At 46.5% G+C, this 21,499-nt stretch overlaps 1 protein-coding gene across 1 annotated transcript; it reads right to left on the bottom strand.

Moving 5' to 3' along the window:
• Positions 1 to 9,175: 9,175 nt before the first annotated feature.
• Positions 9,176 to 11,349, bottom strand: MT4 (metallothionein 4). Its single transcript, XM_036881055.2, has 3 exons — positions 11,260 to 11,349; positions 9,978 to 10,043; positions 9,176 to 9,436 (listed from the first exon to the last, which is right to left on the bottom strand). Exons 1-3 carry the CDS (start codon positions 11,288 to 11,290, stop codon positions 9,345 to 9,347), a joined length of 189 nt encoding a protein of 62 aa, XP_036736950.1. The 5' UTR covers positions 11,291 to 11,349; the 3' UTR covers positions 9,176 to 9,344.
• Positions 11,350 to 21,499: the final 10,150 nt, after the last annotated feature.

Genomic DNA, 21,499 nt, shown 5'->3' with positions numbered 1-21,499 from the left:
CGCATTGCGGCAGCGGTCCCTTCTTCCCCCGCGTGCGCGTGGCCCGGGCCCTCCTTCCACCCCACCCCGTGCGCGCAGCCGTGTGCACAGGGGAGTGCGCGCGCCGCCCGCCCCAACCCCCCACCCGTGAGCGCGCAGCCACCCCAGTTCTCACCGTGTGTCCAAAGGAGGACATTCCACGCCCGCTCCTGTGTGCACTGCTGGGGACCCCGCCGCCGCTGCAGCCACCTTGGGCAGGAAGTGTGCACTTTTACCTCCTATGAAAGTGGAGGAACAGAAAGGGGCTTTGCGTATTTCAGATCCCTTTTCCTGCCGCTCATCCCTCACCTTATTTTAGGATTCTCCAGTGCACCGTATTCGTCCAAATGGGGTGCTAAGCCGCCCCGCTGTTCTAGGGTGTCAAATGGGAAGAGACTCAGCACCGCTGGAGGGGCCTGCTGCCCAAGGCTGAAAGACTGGTGTCTTGCCAATGGGTTTCAACCCCGGGGCAAGTTCACTATGGATTCAATGTGACCAAAGAAATGACCTTAGAACGTTCTTGGGGTGAAAGGGTTATACCCAACTTTATTTCATGGTGGTAGGTCAATCACTAAAATCCCGTTCACTCAGAGCTAGTCTGCACACAGCAAGCCGGTCTCTGCCTCTGGGCCTCTCCATTCCCACAGCCGTCTCATTCTCTGTCCTCAGCGCTGCCACCACTCCAGCCTCTGCACTCCTGCAGCCTTGCAGCCCTGCCACCATGTAGCCCAGAGGACTGGGCGGAGCTCTTATACAGAAACAACAACAACGCATTGCCCACACATGTGTAGTGAGCTAGCCGACCAGGGCCTGGTGAGAATTCTGGCCACAGGAACCTTCGCTTTATCCACAACAGGGCTGCGGTGACTAGCAGAAATTACTGGGGGCGAGGAGGGGTGGTGGTGTTAGGTAGCTGAGTCCCCGCTGTAGAGGGAAGCAGCTCTTGGGTTCTGTGTTCCTTCCGCTGAGTTTCTCAGAGCCCCTTGTGCCCGTGGTAGGCTGAAAAACGGCCCCCAAAAGATATCCTCATCAAATCCTAGAACTTCTGATTATTACCTTATTTGGAAAAAGGGTCTTAGCAGATGTAATTCAATGAAGGATCTTGAGGTGAGCATCCTGGATTGGGCCCTAAATCTAATGACAAGCATCCTTATAAGAGCCACAGAGAACAGACAGAGAAGGAGGAGAAAGGGGAGTCTGAGGAGATCCTGTCATCGGGTGTCTAGGTTGGTTCTCAACATTGGCTTCATGAATTTCAGATTGCAGAGCTCACCAACTCTCACACGTTTATTTCTTGTTCTTTTTGATTTTGCCTAAGGGTACTTCTCTGGCCTAGGCCCTCAGCTGCCCCTAGCCCCCAGGCTTCGATCTGTGCACGCCCACACAGTCGGCCAAACCGCCTCCCTCCCATCCCCTGAGGCCTCTCTGCTTTCCCTGGGTTTGAGGCTTCAGAGCTGGCAGGGTGATCTTCCCTGATCTTCCACCAGGATGGATTATTTTGTATGTGAATTTAACTGGGCTAATGGATACCAAATAGCTGGTAAGACATTATTTCTGGGTGTGTCTGTGAGGACATTTCCAGAAGAGATGAGCATTTGACTTGGTAGACTGAGTAAAGATTCCTTTACCAAAGTGGGTGGCCACCGGCCAACCTGTTGAGGGCCTCAATAGAACAAAAAGGCAGAGGAAGGGCAAATTTTCTCTCTGCCTACCTGAGACATCCATCTTTTCCTGCCCTCAGACATTGGTGCTCCTGGTTCTCAGACTGAATTACACCACTGGCTTTCCTAGGTCTCCAGCTTGCAGGCAGCAGACTGTGGGACGATTCAGCTTCCATCACCCTAGGCACCACGTGCCTTATTTTAACAGATGAGGAGACCCAGAGACAGCCAGGGTGTTGTCCAAATCACATAGCAAGGTTGTAGTGAAGTCAGAACTTGAGCCACATCCCCTGACTCCAAGTCTGATTGCACTGGCTCAGCTTCCCAAAGTAGGATGACTTTATAAAATAATCTGGATTCCAGTAATAACAGTTATCCTCTTTCAATTCATTATCAATCTTGCTGATTTTAAAAGGAGAGGCAGCCTGATGCTGGGATGTCTTCATTTCCCCTCCCATGCTTACCCAATTCTCCTTAATAACACTGAGAGGGTAGGGAGTCAGGGAAGGGATGGGGAGGAAGCCTCAGAAGACCTTAGAACCTAACTAGAAATATAATAACCTTGCCTTTCTTCTCCATCTCCATAGTTACCCCCTGTTTATGGCAAATGATTCAGTTTCTCCTCTACAGTAGTGACACAAGATTTCTTATTAAAATAAATTTAAGGATAATAATAGACCAGGTGTTATGTGATTATGACTAAAACCATGTAGGTGGTTCTTGAAGGAAAGGGGTTGGAGAAATATTACTCTACACCAGGCTGATCTCCCGAGTGCTCAGGTCCAACCTGGCTGCTAGCTCTGTCTCTCCTGCCTTACTTAGTCCTTCCTAGCCAAGCATCGGTACCTTTGTGTGGGTTCTAAAGGCGTCGAGGAATTCTGTCTTTCTCTGATCATTGGTGGAATGGCAGGTGTTGGAGGAGGAGGCTGCCTCTGTGCTTCCAGATTTCATAAGGTGGCCAGGTTAACCCCTGAAACCATGCCAGTATCTTGGCCACTGAGGTTTCCTTCTAGCTCTGAGGATTGTAATGTGGAGTTTCCCCAAGGGGCTAGAGCTCCTGGATAGAACAGGGACAGAGGTGGTCTGCCATCTCCTTTCAGTGAGGGCCTGGGGGAACAGTCATTAAACCCTGAGCAAGTCAAGGGCTCAAGCTGAGCTGATGTGAGTATTTGTGGGTTGGGATTCAAGATGGCCCTTGTGGAAGCTCCTGTGCATGGCTGGCTGGGGCAGGTGCTTCGCAGCTCAGAGGGAGGGAGTTATGATGGGGAAAGGGTCCACTTTAGCTGGGGCTCCCAGAGAAAGCCCTCAGGGCCCCTGAACCACAAGGGCCACTCTGGAATGTCTGCTAGACTTCCACAGAAGGAGCTGCCCACATAACCCCTAACACTACTGGCACCACCCTGATAGTACTACCAGAATCTTCTTCCTAAATGCAGTGAGTGGAGACTGAGGTTCTTTTTTTTTTTTAATTAAAAAAATTTTAATTTTGATATTATTAATGTGCAATTATATGAGCAACATTATGGTTACTAGACTCCCTCTATTAAGTCCCCACCACATACCCCATTACAGTCACTGTTCATCAGTGTAGTAAGATGCTATAGAATCACTACTTGTCTTCTCTGAGCTATACTGTCTTCCCCGTGTTGCCCCCTCTACATTATGTGTGCTAATCATAATGCCCCTTTCCCCCATTATCCCTCCCTTCCCACCCATCCTCCCCAGTCCCTTTCCTTTTAGTAACTGTTAGTCCATTCTTGGGTTCTGTGAGTCTGCTGTTGCTTTGTTTCTTCAGTTTTTGCTTTGTTCTTATACTCCACAGATGAGTGAAATCATTTGGTACTTGTCTTTCTCCATCTGGCTTATTTCACTGAGCATAATACCCTCTAGCTCCATCCATGTTGTTGCAAATGGTAGGATTTGTTTTCTTCTTAAAGCCGAATAATATTCCATTGTGTATATGTACCACATCTTCTTTATCCATTCATCTGCTGATGGACACTTAGGTTGCTTCCATTTCTTGGCTATTGTAAATAGTGCTATGATAAACATAGGGGTGCATATGCCTTTTTGAAACTGGGCTCCTGCATTCTTGGGGCAAATTCCTAGGAGTAGAATTCCTGGGTCAAATGGTATTTCTATTTTGAGTTTTCTGAGGAACCTCCATACTGCTTTCCACAATGGTTGAGCTATTTTACATTCCCACCAGCAGTATAGGAGGGTTCCCCCCTTTCTCCATGTCCTTGCCAACATTTGTTGTTGTTTGTCTTTTGGATGGTGGTCATCTTAACTGGTGTGAGGTGATATCTCATTGTGGTTTTAATTTGTATCTCTCTGAATGACTAGCGATGTGGAGCATCTTTTCATGTGCTTGGTGGCCATCTGAATTTCTTCTTTGAAGAAGTGTCTGTTCAGCTCCTCTGCCCATTTTTTAATTGGCTTATTTGCTTTTTGTGTGTTGAGGTGTGTGAGCTCTTTATATAATTTGGATGTCAACCCCTTATTGGATATGTGAGACTGAGGTTCTTACAGGTGACTGGCTTTGATGTCACAAAGGCCTGAATTGAGTCTCCCCAGGTCCCTCAGTTCTTCAGTGAGGATAATAATACTCCTTACCTCTTGGGTTATGGTGAGCATTAAATGAGATTCTTCATGCAATTGCCTAATCCACAACAGGGGCTCAACAAACAGTGCTCAGTGAACACTTCCTAGTTCAGAGAGCCTCCAGGATCTGGACCTAGAAGATGACAGACTCCAGTTCCCCTTTAGCCTACTCTTCCAAACTCTCCATGGTCTGGCCCTCACCTACCTAGGCAACCAAAGGTAATCCATGCTAACCCAGGTATATGCTCCAGGCTTTCCTGTCTCCATGCTTCTGCTCATGCTGTTACCTGCTCTTGGAATGTCCTGCCCACAATTTTCACCTGCTTAAAATCCTACACATCCTTTCAGACCCTGCTCTGATGCTCTCTCCTTAGGAAGTCTTCGCTCCTGCCTGCAGCCAGATGTAACTACCCTTCTTGGAATCTCTATAGGGTTTCATCTGGATTTTTTCCTTCCTTTAGGAGAGGGCCACAGGTAGTTTGACCATCTCCCTGACAGACTCTGAGGTTCCCAAATGCAGAGGTTGCAGGACGGTTCCTTCTTCTCCCACATTCTGTGCTTAGCCATGCTCCTTGTACAGCTGAAATGTCTTTGAATATTGAGTGAATGAGTCCATGTGAGAACTGAGAGTCTGACTTTGGGCTCACCCTTGTTGTGGGACCCCTTGGAGACTGAGTCATGAAAAGAGTCAGACTGAATTAAATGTGTATTACGAAGTTACCCTGTGGGCCCCACCATCCTTTGCCTAATTAGAAACGTGGTGAATTCCCTCATTCTATCCCACAACTATTTATTAAGTACAGACCTGTGCTAGAATAGCAGACACAAGAATGAGTAGGACAATGTCCATCTTCACCGAGAACGCACAGTCTGGGTGAGGAGCCAGTTAATGAAATCAACACACAAGGTTAGTGCTGCTAGGAGTGTGCATAGAGTGGTAGCACTCCTGCCTTTCTATATAAACCAATCTCCCTTCTCTCCCATCCTTCTTAGATCCCACCTCCACCCAGGTCTGGGACAGGCAGCATGGCCTTCTCCTAGGAGCTACCCTGGAGCTGCTTGACTTAGAGTCAAAGTTCCCTCTCACATCTCACCCTCAGTGGATTTCAACTCAGGGTGATTTTGCCTCCTATGGGATACCTGGCAACGTCTGGAATGTTGCTTTTGGTCATCCCATCTGGGTGCAGATGGGGGTGGGGGTGGTGATGCTACAGGGATTTAGTGGGATGCTGCTAGACACCTTGCAGTGCACAGGACAAGCCCCAAAACAAAGGGTTACATGGCCCGAGATGTCAGTAGTGCCAGGGTTGAGAAACCCTGCTTTAACTATTTCTATAATGACTCCAAGATGATTTTTATCAACTCAAACATGTAGGGAAGGGAGCCAGTGAATCAGAAGACCTTCTTTCCAACCCATGCCTTATCATCAGCTTGCCTCTTTGGACCTCTGGTTCATCCTATGTTAAATGTGGATAGTCAATTCTAGCTTTGCTTCCTAGGTGAAGGTTTCTGGGGGCTGAACTATGAGAATGTAAGCAAGAGAGCTTGTCGGGGGAGGTGGATGGTGAGGCTGGCTGGGCTTGGAGTGGGAGGGAAGCAGCTATGGAACCCATGTGTCTTGCCAATGGGTTTCCGCCCTGGGCAAGTTCATTGTGAATTCAGTGAGACAGAGGAATAACAATGGAAGTTCTTGGGGTGAAAGGGTTTATTACCTGGCTTGTTCTCCCGACAATAGGTCAAGCACTAGAATTACATCTGCATGCCACAGTCTGCAGGTAGGTCTGCAATCCTCTTTGTCTCTGCCTCTGCCCAGAGCACTAGGCAGAGCTCTTTATATAGTGACTCAAGTCAACAATAGCTTATAGCCTATGGGTGTGGAAGCAGTAGCCTAGCAGCAGGCCAGTTACATCATCAACTAATTTAGGCTCAGGTGAGGATCCTGGCCATAGGAACCTTCACTTTATCCACACCATGCCTTTTGTTGCCACATGGCCCAAATTTTCCAAGATGGTTCAATTTCAAGTATTCTGCCCTGTCCTTGTCTTCAAAAACAAATTGTACAATTCAGGCCATCTGTGCATCAGATTAAAATACACGGCAGTCTGAGCATAAGATTTTATATCAATGATACCTTAATAAAACAAACAAACAAAAACATGGCAGTTGAGCTCCCTTCCCCCCTCTCTTTTCTTCTTTGTTATTATACAAATTTTTGAAAAATTAAAAAAAACATTGTGGATAAAATGAAGGTTCCTGTGGCCAGGATTCTCACCTGGCCCTGGTTGGCTGGCTCACTGCACAGGTGTGGGCAATGCATCATTGTTGACTCTACATAAAGAGCCCTGCCCAGTGCTCTGGGTGACACGGTGGCATGACTGCAAGGCTGCAGGAGAGCAGAGCAGAGGTTGGAGTAGTGGTGGCACCAAGGGCAGAGAGGCCCAGAGGCAGGGACCAGCTTGCTGCATGCAGACTTGCTTTGAGTGAATGGGATTCTAGTGACTGACCTGCCCCCATGGAAATAAAGTTAGGTATAAACCCTTTCACTCCAAAAATGTTCTGCTGTCATTTCTGTGGTCACATTGAATCCATAGCAAACTTGCCCTGGGCTGGCTGAAACCCATTGGCAAGACACATATATAATCCTTTAAAATATACAAATAGAAGCCTACAGTACACACTGATTTATACATAACTTTTTTCCTTGCTTACTAGTAGATTATGAACATCTGTCTTTGAATTTAGCTTCACTGTTACAGTTTTATTTTAGTAGATTCATTCCACAATTCATTTAACCAATCCTCTACTTTGAGATATTTTTGTTGTTTCCAAATCTTCACTATTATAATCCATGCTGTAATAAATACCTTGAGAGCTTTTGTGTCTGTACATTTGTGATATTTTTCCTTAGGCTACAACATGCTTTAGGGTAGAATTTCTGGCTTAATGTATACTTATTTTTTTCCCTTTTCAACAGTTTCTATTTATTTTTTAAAATGCTACTTTAGTAAATTTTGGACAATTCTGAAAAATAGAGAGAAGGAAAGTAAAAATCATCTTTTTTCTGTGATTTGAAGACAATCACTGCTAACAGTTTATTTCATCTATATATTTTGCATTGTGTCTTTTTAAAAAATGTATAACTGATTTGTAGCCTAAAGTTAAGATTTTACCATAACCATCTTCTGTGTTTTGCATATTTAATGGCTGTATCATATTCTACTGTGTGCAGGGCCATAGTTACTTGAGCATTTTCATAAATAGATTTGAGGTTGTTTCCTGTTTTCCACAATTGTGAATAGTACTACAATGAACCTTTCCACGAGTGATGGTTTTTTTCCTGCTGAATTTGTAAATTCCTTAGAATAATTTCCAGAAATGAATCTACTGAGACAAATGGGAAAATGATTGAATGGTTATTTGATGTACACTGCCAAATTATTTTAAAAGCTCTATGCCCTATGAATCTGGGTGTTTTACACATTGTTGAGGCCTTTTCTACTTAACGGCCTAATTGACCCTTGGAGAGGTTGTCCTGATTTATCCTTTCGGCAGCCATCTCTGAGGTTTCTAGGCCCTTTCTGGGACCTCTTGGGCCCCACACCCAGCCAGACTGAGGCTGAAATGGCCCCCTCAACCCTGTGCAATTCCCTAGAGCTCAGAGATGACTCCAGCCGCCCCTGCCTCTGGGCCTCAGGCACCCCTTGCAGTCTGTGTGAGGAACTTTCTTCTCCATCCTGGACCTGGGCTCCATTCCTTTCCCACCAAGCCCTGGTCTGGTTTCCATCCCACTGGAGTATGTCCTGAGCTGATGTAGTCTGTCACAGGCCCTCACGGGTCTCCATTGCCTCTTAGGCACCACAGGAACACAATCCATGAAGTGTCATCTTCCTGATACACAACTTTCCTGCTTCAGGCAGCCTTCTCAGAGATTGATCAACAGAAGCCTAAAAAAGCCTACTAAAACCCCTGCTTATAGAGCTCCTACTATGTGCATAGACCCTATGCTATGGTGCATTAGAAGAGCTGCATCATGGCAGCATTTATTATCATCAAACTTAATTGGAATTGCACTGGTGTAGTGAAAGCTGATATATATGTCAGCAATCTGGGGGAAATAACAAAGACTCAGTTTCTCTTTACATTGCTTCCTGTGAAATTGAAAGAACTTCAGTGAACAGCACCAGATTCTCCTGGTCCATGTCTGCCCATTCACCCAGTCCTGAAGGTGGGCACAGTTAACCAAACCAGGGTAGCTAATGCCCTGCATGTCTTGAACTTGGGGATTTTCTTAGCTCTGTAGAGACCTCCCACCTGTTCATGGCCGATTCAGTGCTAAAGTCCCTTAACTAGCACCATTCACGCAATGAGGCATTCTGGGCCAACACTATGCCAGGAATGCCTGAAGATCAGGTTATCCCCAAAGCCAGGGATACTCCGTGTACCAGTAACTTCTTTGGGTGGAGATCCCAGGAAGCACTTAGGAGAATGGAGAAAAGAGGCAGGGAAGGCAGAAAGCCAGTACGGGGTATGTTAATGAGCAGGTCACCACGGGGGGCTTTTGGAGCTCAGTGAGGCTGGATACTTCTGGGGGTGGTGCAGAACATGTATCAGATTTGTCCTATAGGGGAAAGATGCTGGGGTGTTTATCCTGTTTGTCACCTGTTAAGAGCTGTTCCCAGAGGTGTTGACTCCCCAGCACTGTCAGCCTGCCCTGTGCATGCATCAGGTAGGCTCAGGTAGCAGGAGGAAGCCTCGGGCTGAGCTGCAGGATGGTGTGGTTAGCAGCCATCTGTAGGAGGGATGTGGGCTGCTGTTACTGCATCTGCAACCAGAGCCAGCCCTTCTTGGACCTGCTGGGTTAGGTAAAACAGTGCTCTGAGCCACCAGAGAACCATGAGTGAAAACTTTATTGCTTTAAGCCCTTTACACAAATGTCACCAACAATGCTACATCTGGGCAAATATATAAAAAGCATAATCTATTGTACAATTATTCCAACTTCTTGACTAATGCACTGTACAGACATTTCCCAGGCCTTGCCCCCAGCACAATGGATGTGTTTCAGGGGCAGCAGCTGCACTTGTCTGAGCCCCCTTTGCAGACGCAGCCCTGGGCACACTTGGCACAGCCCGGGGGGCAGCAGGAACAGCAGCCTAAAAGGGTCAGGAGATGGACAGATCAGCTTTGGGTCACCATTCCCATCTTACCACTTCCCCTCCTACCTCTTAGAGGAAGTAGGAAAAGACGAACATGCCACAGGCTTCTACCCACATTAGCAAAAAACCTGGGACAGAAAGTTGTGGGGTGGTAGAGCTGGAAGGATCTTAGGGGTCATCCAGGGTCCATCAGAAGCCCAGAGAGAGGAAGGGGGTTGCCTAAGGTCATTGAACAGTGGCAGGTCCAAGGCTAAAACCCAGAGCTCAGGACTCCAGGCCATGCTCTACCCCTTTCCCCATTGGGCAGGATAGAACCTCCCCTTAGTCCTCTTCCTATTCCAAATACCTGAAGCACCAAAAGCACCATCCTTTTGGTGCTTTGCTCCCGGGTCTCTGTACACCTTTCATTTCAGAGCTCTCCCACATGGATAAAAGGCACTGAGAGACTCCTCAATCCCACCCCGGCTGGAGGGTTGAGGATGGAGGGAACAGACTGTGCTTGCTCCAGCCAGTAGGGTCCCTGGTCACCATAACTCACTTTTCCGACATGTTTTACAGTTGCAAGTTGTGCATTTGCAGTTGTCTCCACAGATGCAAATTCCTCCTACAAGAGAGGACAGAGCCACAAGCATGAGGGCCTGGCTGGAGAAGACACAAGGCGTGCTGCAGACCTCCATGGTGGCAGGGTTCCTGGGCTGTCCTTGGTGTCAGGGGGAGCTGGACAAGAGGGTGAAGATGCTGCCCAGCGTCACCCCAGTGGCAAAGACCATCTCATGCCTCCCAGTCACAGTCTAATGGGCAGAAGGAGTGGCTGCATGGGCCTCTCACTAGGATGCTGTTAAAGTGCAGATTCAGGGGACCAGTCCTTGAGATACTCTGATTCTGAAGTCTGGGTGAGGAAAGGGAATCAATATTTTTAAAAATCCATCCAGATGATTCTGATGTGCAGTCAGCTTTGGGAACTTCTAGACTAGGCCAAGTCTACCAAGCTCAAGGTTCCCAGGGACTGTCGAAATATTTGATAACTTCCTCACCTTTTCAAGGTATCAGGCAAGATGGAAACCCTGAATGGGTAAGAGAAGGATCCAAGGACATAAACAAGCTCAAAGTGAGAGCCGTAACCGCACTGGTTTTCATATCATGAAAGCACCTACACTTAAAAATCATCCCACCTATCATTTTAAGTTTCAAAATGCCGGAAACTTCTGTCTCCTTGGCAAGTTTGTGGTGCAGACATGTCCTGTTAAGGACCAGAGAGGCTTGTGATACTTCTTGATACCATTTCCCAAGGCTCAGGTTGGCTCTGAACCCTGACTTCTCTCCTCCTGGCCAACAAGCTTCTGTGGAATTAAGGGGTTTCAGAGATGCGGGAGTCCGCATATGTGTCTAGTATCTCCCCTGACACCTGCAAGTGCTTTATGATTTTAGCACTGGGAAGTGAGCAGTGGGGATGAGGGACCCTAGTTTTCATATGAGGAAACTGAGGACTGAAAATACTGTGTCAGGAGTGAATGCCAGCAGGGCACCCAAGCCAAGTAGCCAGGTTCTGGGCCAGAGCTCTTTTCCTGCCCTGGTAACTGCCCGTAGGGGCTGCGGTTAAGTGCCCCTCAGTCACCCCTGAGCCAGGATCTCAATGCTAGCACATCATCAGGCAGGTAGCCACACAAAGTGAGAGCTGCCCCAGGCCACCAGCCTGAGACAAACCCCATTCATTGGTGGCTCCTAATTGGATGAAGAGAAGCAGTCATCAGAGTCCTGCAGACTCCCTGTAGGAAGCTGTACTAAGGTGCTGGGACCCCAGGGTGGGGATTCTTACTCACCAGACATGCAGTTACATTCCCCAGGGTCCATGGTCCAGGTGTCCGGGAAGCTCCAGTGCTATCACAGCTGGGGAGGTAGGGAGGCTGAGTGAGCAGCTGCCAGAGGCTCCCTATTTATAGCCAAGTAGGTGTAGACTTCTGCTGACTCCACCTCTCCCTGGGGCCAGACGCCCTGCACGCGGCCAGCCAGACGGGGCGGGCTGGGGGCTGGGGTGAGCAGGCAGAAGGAGGGCAGAGGAGAGGGGAGCAGCAAAGTCGTCCGGGTGGTTTCTCACAAGGGGCTCAGGTGTCTGCACCCACCCATCTGCCCACCTGCCAGCGTGTCAGGGAGCCAGGCTCAGGTTCCGATGATACTTGCAATGCTCAGATTGGCAGCTACATCCCATCTACCTGCTCTCCAAGCCCTGTGCATTCTACTACCAGCCTTTCTGTTCCCCCTTCACGGGGGCTCCTGCTGCCTGGCTCAGCGCCTCCTTCTGTCTCCCCTGATGGCCTGTAAAAGCCTGGGCCCTGGGCTTTAGAAGGACCCTATCAGGTCCTGTCTTGGGTGTGCCCTGCAGCCCGCCTGGGTGTGAAGGCTGGTAGTCAGGGGCATGTGCCCACCCAGTGCCTGAGCCTCTCCTAGACTGCACATGCAGCACTGTAGATCTGGAGTTTTCTGTCATCCCAAGCCTGCTTGCTTACAAGGGTTTGATTGATCTTCATCTCTAGACCACTGAGGGCAGATGTACAGCTCTCCTCAAGGCCTGAGGAGTGGCTGGAGCTGGCTGTTTGCTGGGGGTGCAAACAGTTTGGATGTGTGGGCTGGGTGTGTGTGAGGCCTCTCACAGCAAGGGAAGGAGCTGGGGTGCGAAGAGAAGGGAGGTGGGCCACAGACTGGGTGTTGGGGCTACATGGTGGATCCCCTGGCACCTCTGTGTTCCTGTGTGAGAATTACAGATTTGAACCTGGCCCTCCAGGTTGCTATGAAACTCTCTTTGTCAAGGTAGGAGGACAGGACGTATTTCATTTGTTAATTTGATTTATAACTTTTAAATATTTTAGCCAGGTGGTATGTGAACCTCCAATTGTACTCTTGTTCTGTCCCTTTAAATATTAGGAGGGACCTGGAATGAGTCTCCTGTGCCCTCACCTCCTCCTCTTCATTCTCCACACTACCCCAGAGATACAGCCCTAAAAACAGCAGAGACCATGTCACTCTCTTACTTGAAACCTGCTGAATGAAGCCCAAACATCTTAGCCTTGCGTCCCCAGCTTATCTTACCTTTCCACACTCATTGCCTGCTTCTCCCTTCTACCCTGTCCACCAAAACCCAAGGACTCCAGGCTCCCTCTACTTGCACTGAACTTCCCCACCTCCAGGCCTTTGCTCCAGTCAGGTTTCATCCTTTCCCTACCACCTAACAAAGCCCAAATAAATTCTCTCCACTTACCGAGGCCTGGGCTCAAATGTCATTTCTTGTGTGATGGAAGTAAGAGGGGACTTGGGGGACACTTAACCCCTACCCATCTTCCTCATAACTTCATCCTTTGGTATAGACACAGGCTACTTTTCTTTCTTACATAAGGTGCCCTCCAGATGATGCCACTTCGAGTTTTCCCCACAAGCTGCTATCCTCACCCACTCTCTGTACAGAAATTCTGGAGCTGCTGTTGATTACACTTTCTTCAGGAAGCTGCCTCTGATCTCTCCCTTTCCAGCTGGGAGAAATCTCTTCCCTCTCTGGCCCTTCAGTGATGTGTCTGTACATTCCTTGTGACATTTACTACTTTTTACTCTACTGTATGATTATTTGTGTTCATGCCTCTTGCTGCAAGCTGGGACCTCGCAGGGGCAAGACTGTATCTGAAGCATCTCTATATTTACATAATATTCTGCACACCGTTTAGTAGATGTTGACTGAAGGAATGAAGCAGATGAATAGTCGAATGACCTGAAGACATGAATGAGTGAGTGAGCATGTAAGTGAACAAATGAATGAGTGCGTGAATGACGAGTGGGCAAATGTATGAATCTCCTGAATGTGGGTGTTGAGCACCTCTGGAGAAACATACCATCACCATTCAGAAAGGCAAAAATGTGGGGCCCCACCATAACCAGCGGAGAGAGTTTCTCCAATTTGTAGGTTAGTGTTGTCTCCGTCACTCATCCATAGGGACCCCTGGGGCCTCAGTCTGGCCCATGCAATCATGGGTTTGAGCTGGGAACTTCTAGTGAGAAGAATGGGATTCAATCCAAAGGTCATCAGTAAGGCACTGGGGAGGGGTAAGTAGTGGCAGTATTGTAGTGATCCAAAAATAGTCCCTGTCTGAAAGGAGTTTGCAGCCCTAGGGCATCCGGGTATATTCATCCATTCAGCACCTTCCAAGGGCCAGCATTGTGCTGGGCACTGGGGAGCCAAGGGTGAGTAAAAACAGAGCTTACAGTTCAGAAGGTCAGGAGGACATCTCAGTCCAGGAGACCCACAACTGGATGGGGCTACTCTCAGAGTCTCCAGGCTGGACCTACCACCTGGGCCTGCATTCCAAGCCCAGTCAAGCCCATCCCTTGGCAGGCCCAGCTCCCCTCCCTCCATCTGGTGTGTGCCCTGTAGCAGTTATGAATGCCCTAGAAGGTATGGCCCAACCAAGTGAGCTCAGAGAGAGGAAGGTATTATTTTTACCCTTATATAAGCCATTCCCTCCTCACTCTCTAAGCCAGGAATTGCTTCTCTGTTTGATGATTGACACTCTGATGTTGCTTAAAGCCCAACTGAATGATAATATCAGCATGAAGAAATTTCCCAGTTTCTGGGCTGGTTGGACTGAACAACCATGTGTAGCATTGGGCAGACAAGTCCATGCTGAATTGTGCACTGGACTGTCCAGTTCCTTTTACACAGTCCTTCCTCCAGTGCCTGGGGAAGCATGTCCACAGGCCCCTTTTGCCCTTTGGCCTGTCTTCCGGGTCTCACTCTGGTCTCTTCATGGCAGCAGGAGAAGCACATACATGCCACCTCTAGAACATGCAGTGGCTGGCAGGCACAGCTTAAACCCCCATTAGGAAAATTAATATATCTTCAGAGAAGTGATCCTTAGCCTTCTAGGAGGGTTCAAGGAGCCCTTTAAAAATTTGATGAAAGCCCTGGACCCTCTACCCAGAAAAAAGTGCACAAATACACAGCAGAGAAAGATGACAGAGAAAGGTCCTGTGCCATGACTCCACATCCTGGTCCATGTTTTGCTTTTAGGACCACCATCCTTTCCCATATAGGAACCCTCTGCACACACGTGTCTACCCAGGAGCTGCCTGGAGCCATCAGTTTATTTTCCTGGTTTATAAACTGGCCTATCTCTAGCCTACAAGCTCCTTGCGACCAGAAGCTGTGCTTATGAATAACACTGAGTGCTGCCACGTAGTAGGTGCTCAACTATTTATAGGCTGCTGCTGAATAAATGGTTCAATTAACAGCTACAGCTTGGCTGTCTTCTCTGGCTGTTACTGAAGAGATGTCAAGGACCTTGTTGGCCAAGAGCTTTCAAGAGCTTGACATCTGGAATCACACCATCCAAGTTCTAATCCAGGCTCTGCTCCTCCTTTGCTGCATGATTTGGGGCAAGTTGCTTGACCTCTCTGAGCCTCATTTTCCTGTGTTGCTAAGTCTAGCTAGTAAAAATGATAACCCTACAGCACTATTGCTGTGAGGGTTAAATGAGAGAATGCATGTTAAGCACTTAGTTCATAATCTATCACATAAATATCATTATTATAGCATTATTATCTGTCTGTGCCTATTACAACTTGGCAAATTAGTTGAGCCATCCACCCATTTGTATGCTTCAGGCTTATAGACTTCTTCAACCTGTCCCAGTCATGAGCAGGATGCATTCATCAGCAGAAATATTGTGGTGAGTTTCAGTCTCTGGGTTTCTCACTATTATATGCTCAGCCTAATTCCCTTTGGATCCCAGGGCCTGGTGACCACGGGGCTCTGTCCTCTCTGACTCTTCTGTTTACATCTGTTTGGAGGCAAAGCTGACATTCTACCATAAGGTATTTCTGGCCTTATAGGTAGGACTATGCAGGAGAGGTAGGTGGATAAAAATCAGAGAAGGCAGGAGCCCTGTGGGGCACCACATAGAATCCTGGATGGTCAGCCCTGGAAGAACCCTGAGAAGTTGTGGGCCCACTTATTTTGCCCAAAAGGGGAAACAGGAGCTCAGAGAGCCAGGGTCCATCCCCAGTCACCGAACTTAAATTGATGGCAGAGGTATTTGAACCTGGGTGTGCAACTCATTGCCAGCACCCACCCTTTAGGTCCAGGGCACTCTGACAGAACTGGTCAGCAGTTTGGAGACTTGTGGCCTTATAAACTGTTTATTAATTAATTTTACTATTAAAAAGTTCAAACATATTAAAAAGTACAAAGAATAGTATTACACACACCACTGTATCTACCACCCAGAATTAATAGATGTCCACATTGTCATATTTGCTCCAGCTCTTTTATTTATAAGAATAAAAGATTAACAGGCTCATGGCTTTAAACACCGTCTAAGTGCTAGTGACTCCCAATGCACATCCCCAGCCTGAGCCTGTCTTTTGAACTCCAGACCCATATTTCCAGCTGCTACTCAACATGTCTGTGTGGATGTCAAAGAGCACCTCAAACTCTGCATACCCCCAGATGACTTCCTGTTTCCTGTTCCACCTCTAACCTGATCTTCTCACAGTCTCGTCTGCCTCCACTGCTGCCTCCTGGTTTGAGCCACCATCATCTCCCATGAAGATTCAGCTCTCCTTTCCTGACTGTCCTACTTGTATCTGCCCTTGCCCTGGACCCTTATACCACATTTTCTTTATTATAAAACTGCTGCAAGGAACATCCTCATTCATATCATGTACATGAGTATACAAGGCTCACTCATCCCTAGAAGGATGGCTAGATTGTGTGAGGCAGGGGGGATGATTGCTCTCTGAAGATCTTATACTAATTTACACTCCCTCTAGCAATTTTCAAGAATCCCCACTTCCCACCTTCTCTTCTAGTACCTCCTCTATTCAAACTTTGAAGTGTTTGAAGTGTTTGCCCATCTGATAAGTGTGAAAAAGTGTAATGGTAACTCACTCAGGTATAATTTGCTTCCCAGCTTCACCGTTAACATCTAGCATCCAGAGAGTAAGACATGGTCTGGTCACACTGACTGTGCACATCTCATCAGCCTTTCACACTCTAGCAAGAGAGAGCATAGTGAAGCTCACAGGCTGTTGTCTTTCACACATGGTTCCAATTCTGGCTCCTCTATCTACTTACCTACAACCTCACACAAGTTCCCTTATCTCTGTGAACCTCAACTGTAAATGGGAATAACTGGGTCCACTCATGGAGTTTTGGTGAGGATTAACAGAAAATGATGATCAGGCATTTAACACACAAGTGCTCAAGGAATGGTAGTTGCTGTTAAGATGTCATGTTTATAGTTGAGTGACACGTTTATACGCAGCGTTATACAGAGTCAGATATGCCTGGAGTTTAGTTCCCATGCTTTGGTAAGGCATATCACCTCTCCAAAGAGCAGTCTGTCATCTTTAGAAGGGAGATGATAATAAGTAGAAGGAGCAAGACTGGAGATACTGGAGTAGAAAGAAGTAGGAAGCCTTGGAGAACACAAAGGACAAACATCTTTGTTACAAATCTGTCCATGGCCCAGCCTGGAAAAACATGGTGCATGGGGGTGAACACCAGATCAGAGGCCCAAACCTTGGAGGGCTGGGTTTGGGGGTGGGAGGCTGGTTTGGAGGAGCAGGGCCAGAAACCCCCAATCCCCACGCACTATCTACTCCTCTCCTGCTGGGCTGATGAGATGCTTCTCTCTTTGTGATCCAAGTGCTGGCTGCTGTGCTGACGGAGTTCTAAAGATCTTATCATCAGCAAGAGGTTTTGCAGATTTTGATAAACTGTAAGGTTCTTCACATTTCCTTTAAATACATTTTCTAAAGACTTGTTCTATCAGCTAAGGTAGCAATGTGTATCTGAGTGTGTGTGAGAGAGACAGACAGAGAGGCTGGGGCTGTTCTCTCTGAGGATAGTTCTAAGAAAGCTTCTCCTCCCCACCAAAATATGCACTCATAGAAGTCTGCTTTTCTGGCCCTCAATTCTGCTCACAGAGCCCCGGTAAAAACTCCACAGGAAGTGTGTAACCAGCACTAAGGAGGTGGGTCCCAGTGCTGCAGACTGTAAAAATCAGGCCAAGGCTAATTAGGAGCCACCTTTTGCTCTGTGCCCAGTCACCTGTGTACTCAGCAAATGTCACAGGCTCCCCAGGGCTTGCAGCTGCTAGTTAATTACAAAGGACTCCAGCTCCACAGCTATAATTCAGTACCCACTGGGCAAGTGAAACCCTCCGCTTTGCACACGGCCCTGGAGGAAGGACCAGTAAGGCAAAAACCAACAATTACCCACACTCACTGCCCCCAGCAGCAAAATGGCTGGTCTGGGTTGGCTGACAGCCCAGATTAGGGCTTTAGAGAGTGGGGAAGGAGGCTCCCTCCCTCCCTTCCTTCCTTCCTTCCCTCTTTCCTCCCCTTCCTCCATCCCTCCTGCCCTTCTGTCCATCAATCATTCAGCAAACCTATTCAGGGCCTACTGTGTGCTGGGCTTCACCTTACCCCCTTGGATGGGGTAAGGCAGCCAGGCACAGGGCCTGGTCCCCAGGAGCTTGCTATCCCGGAGGGGCCATAAGCACATGCACAGCTGTCAGAAAAGGAGCGCAAGCAGGTTTTCTGGGAGAGCACACAGTGCAGGTTGGCAGGGGAACGACTCTGCCAGTGTCTCCTTCAATTTTGAGCACTTGGTGCCTCGCTTGCCTTACCCTAGTCTTGGCCGTTCAGTTCTCCCAGGGTACGTAACCTCTGGATTCCTCATGGAACACTGGGGCTGGTCTAGGGGTTTTCACACTGTGTGCTCAGAGCCGGGGTTCATGGAGGTGTCATGCAGAGGCTGCTGCAGATGGGATCCTAGGCTCCACCCCTCCCCCCGCTTCCTCTATTTAAACAGGGCAGCTCCTCTTTTAAAAATCTTTTTTGTCTTGTGCATCCCACCGTCCACCCCCGAAATAACTTTATCTGGAGACCTGAGGGCGGGTGTACTGCAGCTAGAACCAGTGGGGAAACTGCTGAACACAAGCTCTGCCTTCAAGGTTAGTGGACTTGCCCAAGGGGCAGTGCGATCTAGCAGCTCTGTGCCTGGAATCCCAGTTGGAACTCCTGCCCAGTGCTTTCTGGTTTTCTCTTCTTTTCTGTAAAATTATTTTTTTTATTCTGAACAATTAAAAAAAACAGATAAGAATAGAAAATTCAAAATAGAACTTTCCAAAGGTATCAAATATTAAGTCCTATTCTTTTGTAAGTTTTAATGGAACAAAAAATCAAAGAGAGTGTAAAGCCCTTCTGTAAATTTCCCGTATTTCTTGCTAACCCCACCACCAAACCTGGGAACCAGTGTCACGAAGTAAGTGTTTACCACACCCAGGCATGTTTTTCTACTTTTACTACATATATATATGTATCTATAAAATTACATAGTCTTGTTGTACAGGTTTATGAACCTTATTTAAAATGGCATCATTCTCTATATAGCCTTTTATATTTTTTTTGCTTTTTTTCTCAGCAGTTTCAAATTTATGATATTAACTGCTTTACAACATTGTTATATGACTATTTCACAGTTCATCCTTTTTCTGTTGATGAGCATTTATTTCTCCTTTTTCATTATTATGACCACTGTTGCAGTGAGTATCTCAATATATACATTTCCTTATGTGCATGGGCCAGAGTTTCACTAGAGGGGTGTACCTGGGTATGGACTTGCTGGATTGAAGGGAACATGCTTATTCTGTTTTACTACATGTCCCCAAATTGCTCACCAGAGATTTACACTCCCATAATCACTGTACTCAAGTGCCTATTTTTCTATGTCCTTGTTGCCAGCCTGACAGATATGAAACGGCATTCCCTTGGTTGCTGATATGCATTCTCCTTATTACTACTGAGGCTGAGCATGCTATCCTGAGATTTTTAGCCATTTGGGTCTCCTGTACATGGTCCAGTATTCTTCCTAACATGCAGCATTCCATGGTTGCTCTGTGTGATGTACCACTAACCAATTCCACTCTGGGACGAGTTTGTATCATTTTCTTGGACACACAGCATGTCTCTGTCTCCCCAAAGTCCTGGTTTTGTTTGTTGTTTTCTTTGTCTGAAAATGTGTTTATTTTCTCCTCATCCTTTCATTTTAATATAAATCCTTTTTTGTATTAAAGTATCATTGATATACAATCTTATGAAGGTTTCACATGGACAGCATTGTGGTTTCAACATTCATCCATGTTATCAAGTTCTCACCTCCCCCGCCATTGCAGTTGCTGTTTATCAGCAAAGTAAGATGCTATAGAGTCATTACTTGTCTTCCCCATGCTGTACTGCCTTCCCCATGATCTACCTATATTGTGATTGTGAATTATAGTGCCCCTTAATCCCCTTCTCCCAACCCACCCACCTTTTCCACCCTCTCCCCTTTGATAACCACTAGCCCCTTCTTGGAGTCTTGAGTCTGCTATTTTGTTCCTTCAGTTTTGTTTTGTTTTTATACTCCACAAATGAGTGAAGTCATTTGGTACTTGTCTTTCTCTACCTGGCTTATTTCACTGAGTATAATACCCTCCAGGTCCATCCATGTTGTTGCAAATGGCAGGATTTGTTTTCTTCTCACGGCTGAATAGTATTCCATTGTGTACATGTGTGTACCACACCTTCTTTATCCATTCATCTGCTGATGGACACTTAGGTTGCTTCCATATCTTGGCTATTGTAAATAGTGCAGCAATAAACATAGGGGTGCATATGTCTTTTCGAATCAGGGATCTTGTTTTCTTTGGGTAAATTCCTAGGAGTGGAATTACTGGGTCAAATGGTATTTCTATTTTAATTTTTTTGAGGAAACTCCATATTGCTTTCCATAATGGTTGAACTAATTTACATTCCCACCAGCAGTGTAGGAGGGTTCCCATTTCTCTGCATCCTCACCAGCATTTGTTGTTTCTTGTCTTTTAGATGTTGGCCATCCTAACACGAGACATCTCATTGTGGTTTTGATTTGCATTTCTCTGATGATTAGTGATTTGGCTCATCTCTTCACCTGCCTGTTGGCCATCTGAATTTCTTCCATGGAGAAGTATCTGTCCAGATCCTCCACCCATTTTTTAATGGGTTATTTGTTTTTTGGGTGTTAAGGCATGTGAGTTCTTTGTCTATTTTGGATGTTAACCCCTTATCAGATAAATCATTGACAAATAGATTCTTCCATACTGTAAGATGCCTTTTTGTTCTCCTTTGCTGTACAGAAGCTTTTTAGTTTGATGTAGTCCCACTTGTTCATTTTTTATTTTGTTTCCCTTGCCCAAGGAGATGTATTTAGGAATAAATTGCTCATGTTTATATACAAGAGAATTTTGCCTATGTTTTCTTCTATGAGTTTTATGGTTTCATGACTTACATTCAGGTCTTTGATCCATTTTAAGTTTACTTTTGTATATGGAGTTAGAGAATAATTTAGTTTCACATTCTCTTACATGTAGCTGTCCAGGTTTGCCAACACCAGTTGCTGAAGAGCTGTCATTTCCTCACTGTATATCCGTGGCTCCTTTATGGTATATCAATTGGCCATATATGCTTGGGTTTATATGTGGGTTATCTATTCTGTTCCATTGATCTATGGGTCTGTTCTTGTGCCAGTACCAAATTGTTTTGATTACTGTGGCTTTGTAGTAGAGTTTGAAGTCAGGGAGTATAATCCCCCCCAGCTTTAATCTTCCTTCTCAGGTTGCTTTGGTTATTCAGGGTTATTTGTGATTCCATATGAATTTTAGAACTATTTGTTCTAGTTCATTGAAGAATGCTGTCAGTATTTTGATAGGTACTGCATTGAATCTATAGATTGCTTCAGGCAGGATGGCCATTTTGACAATATTAATTCTTCCTATCCATGAGTGTGGGATGTATTTCCATTTAATGGTGTCTTCTTTAATTTCTCTCATGAATGTCTTGTAGGTTTCAGGATAGGCCTTTCACCTCTTTAGTTAGGTTTATTCCTAGGTATTTTATTCTTTTTGATGCAATTGCAAATGGAGTTGTTTTCCTGATTTCTCTTTCTTCTAATTCGTTATTAGAATATAGGAATGCAACCGATTTCTGTGTATTAAT

This window comes from Manis pentadactyla, chromosome 15 (genome assembly GCF_030020395.1).
Source record: "Manis pentadactyla isolate mManPen7 chromosome 15, mManPen7.hap1, whole genome shotgun sequence".
Taxonomy (NCBI): domain Eukaryota; kingdom Metazoa; phylum Chordata; class Mammalia; order Pholidota; family Manidae; genus Manis; species Manis pentadactyla.
Note: the sequence above shows the minus strand (reverse complement) of the source record. Positions and strands in the feature narration are given on the sequence as shown.

Bases quoted from the DNA above. Each gene is read 5' to 3' on its own strand.
- MT4 (XM_036881055.2), bottom strand. From the start codon at position 11,290: ATGGACCCTGGGGAATGTAACTGCATGTCTG. The intron at 10,044-11,259 runs GTGAGTAAGAAT...CCTCTCTTGTAG, and splicing joins GGAATGTAACTGCATGTCTG to GAGGAATTTGCATCTGTGGA. The intron at 9,437-9,977 runs GTGAGTTATGGT...TGACCCTTTTAG, and splicing joins CTGTAAAACATGTCGGAAAA to GCTGCTGTTCCTGCTGCCCC.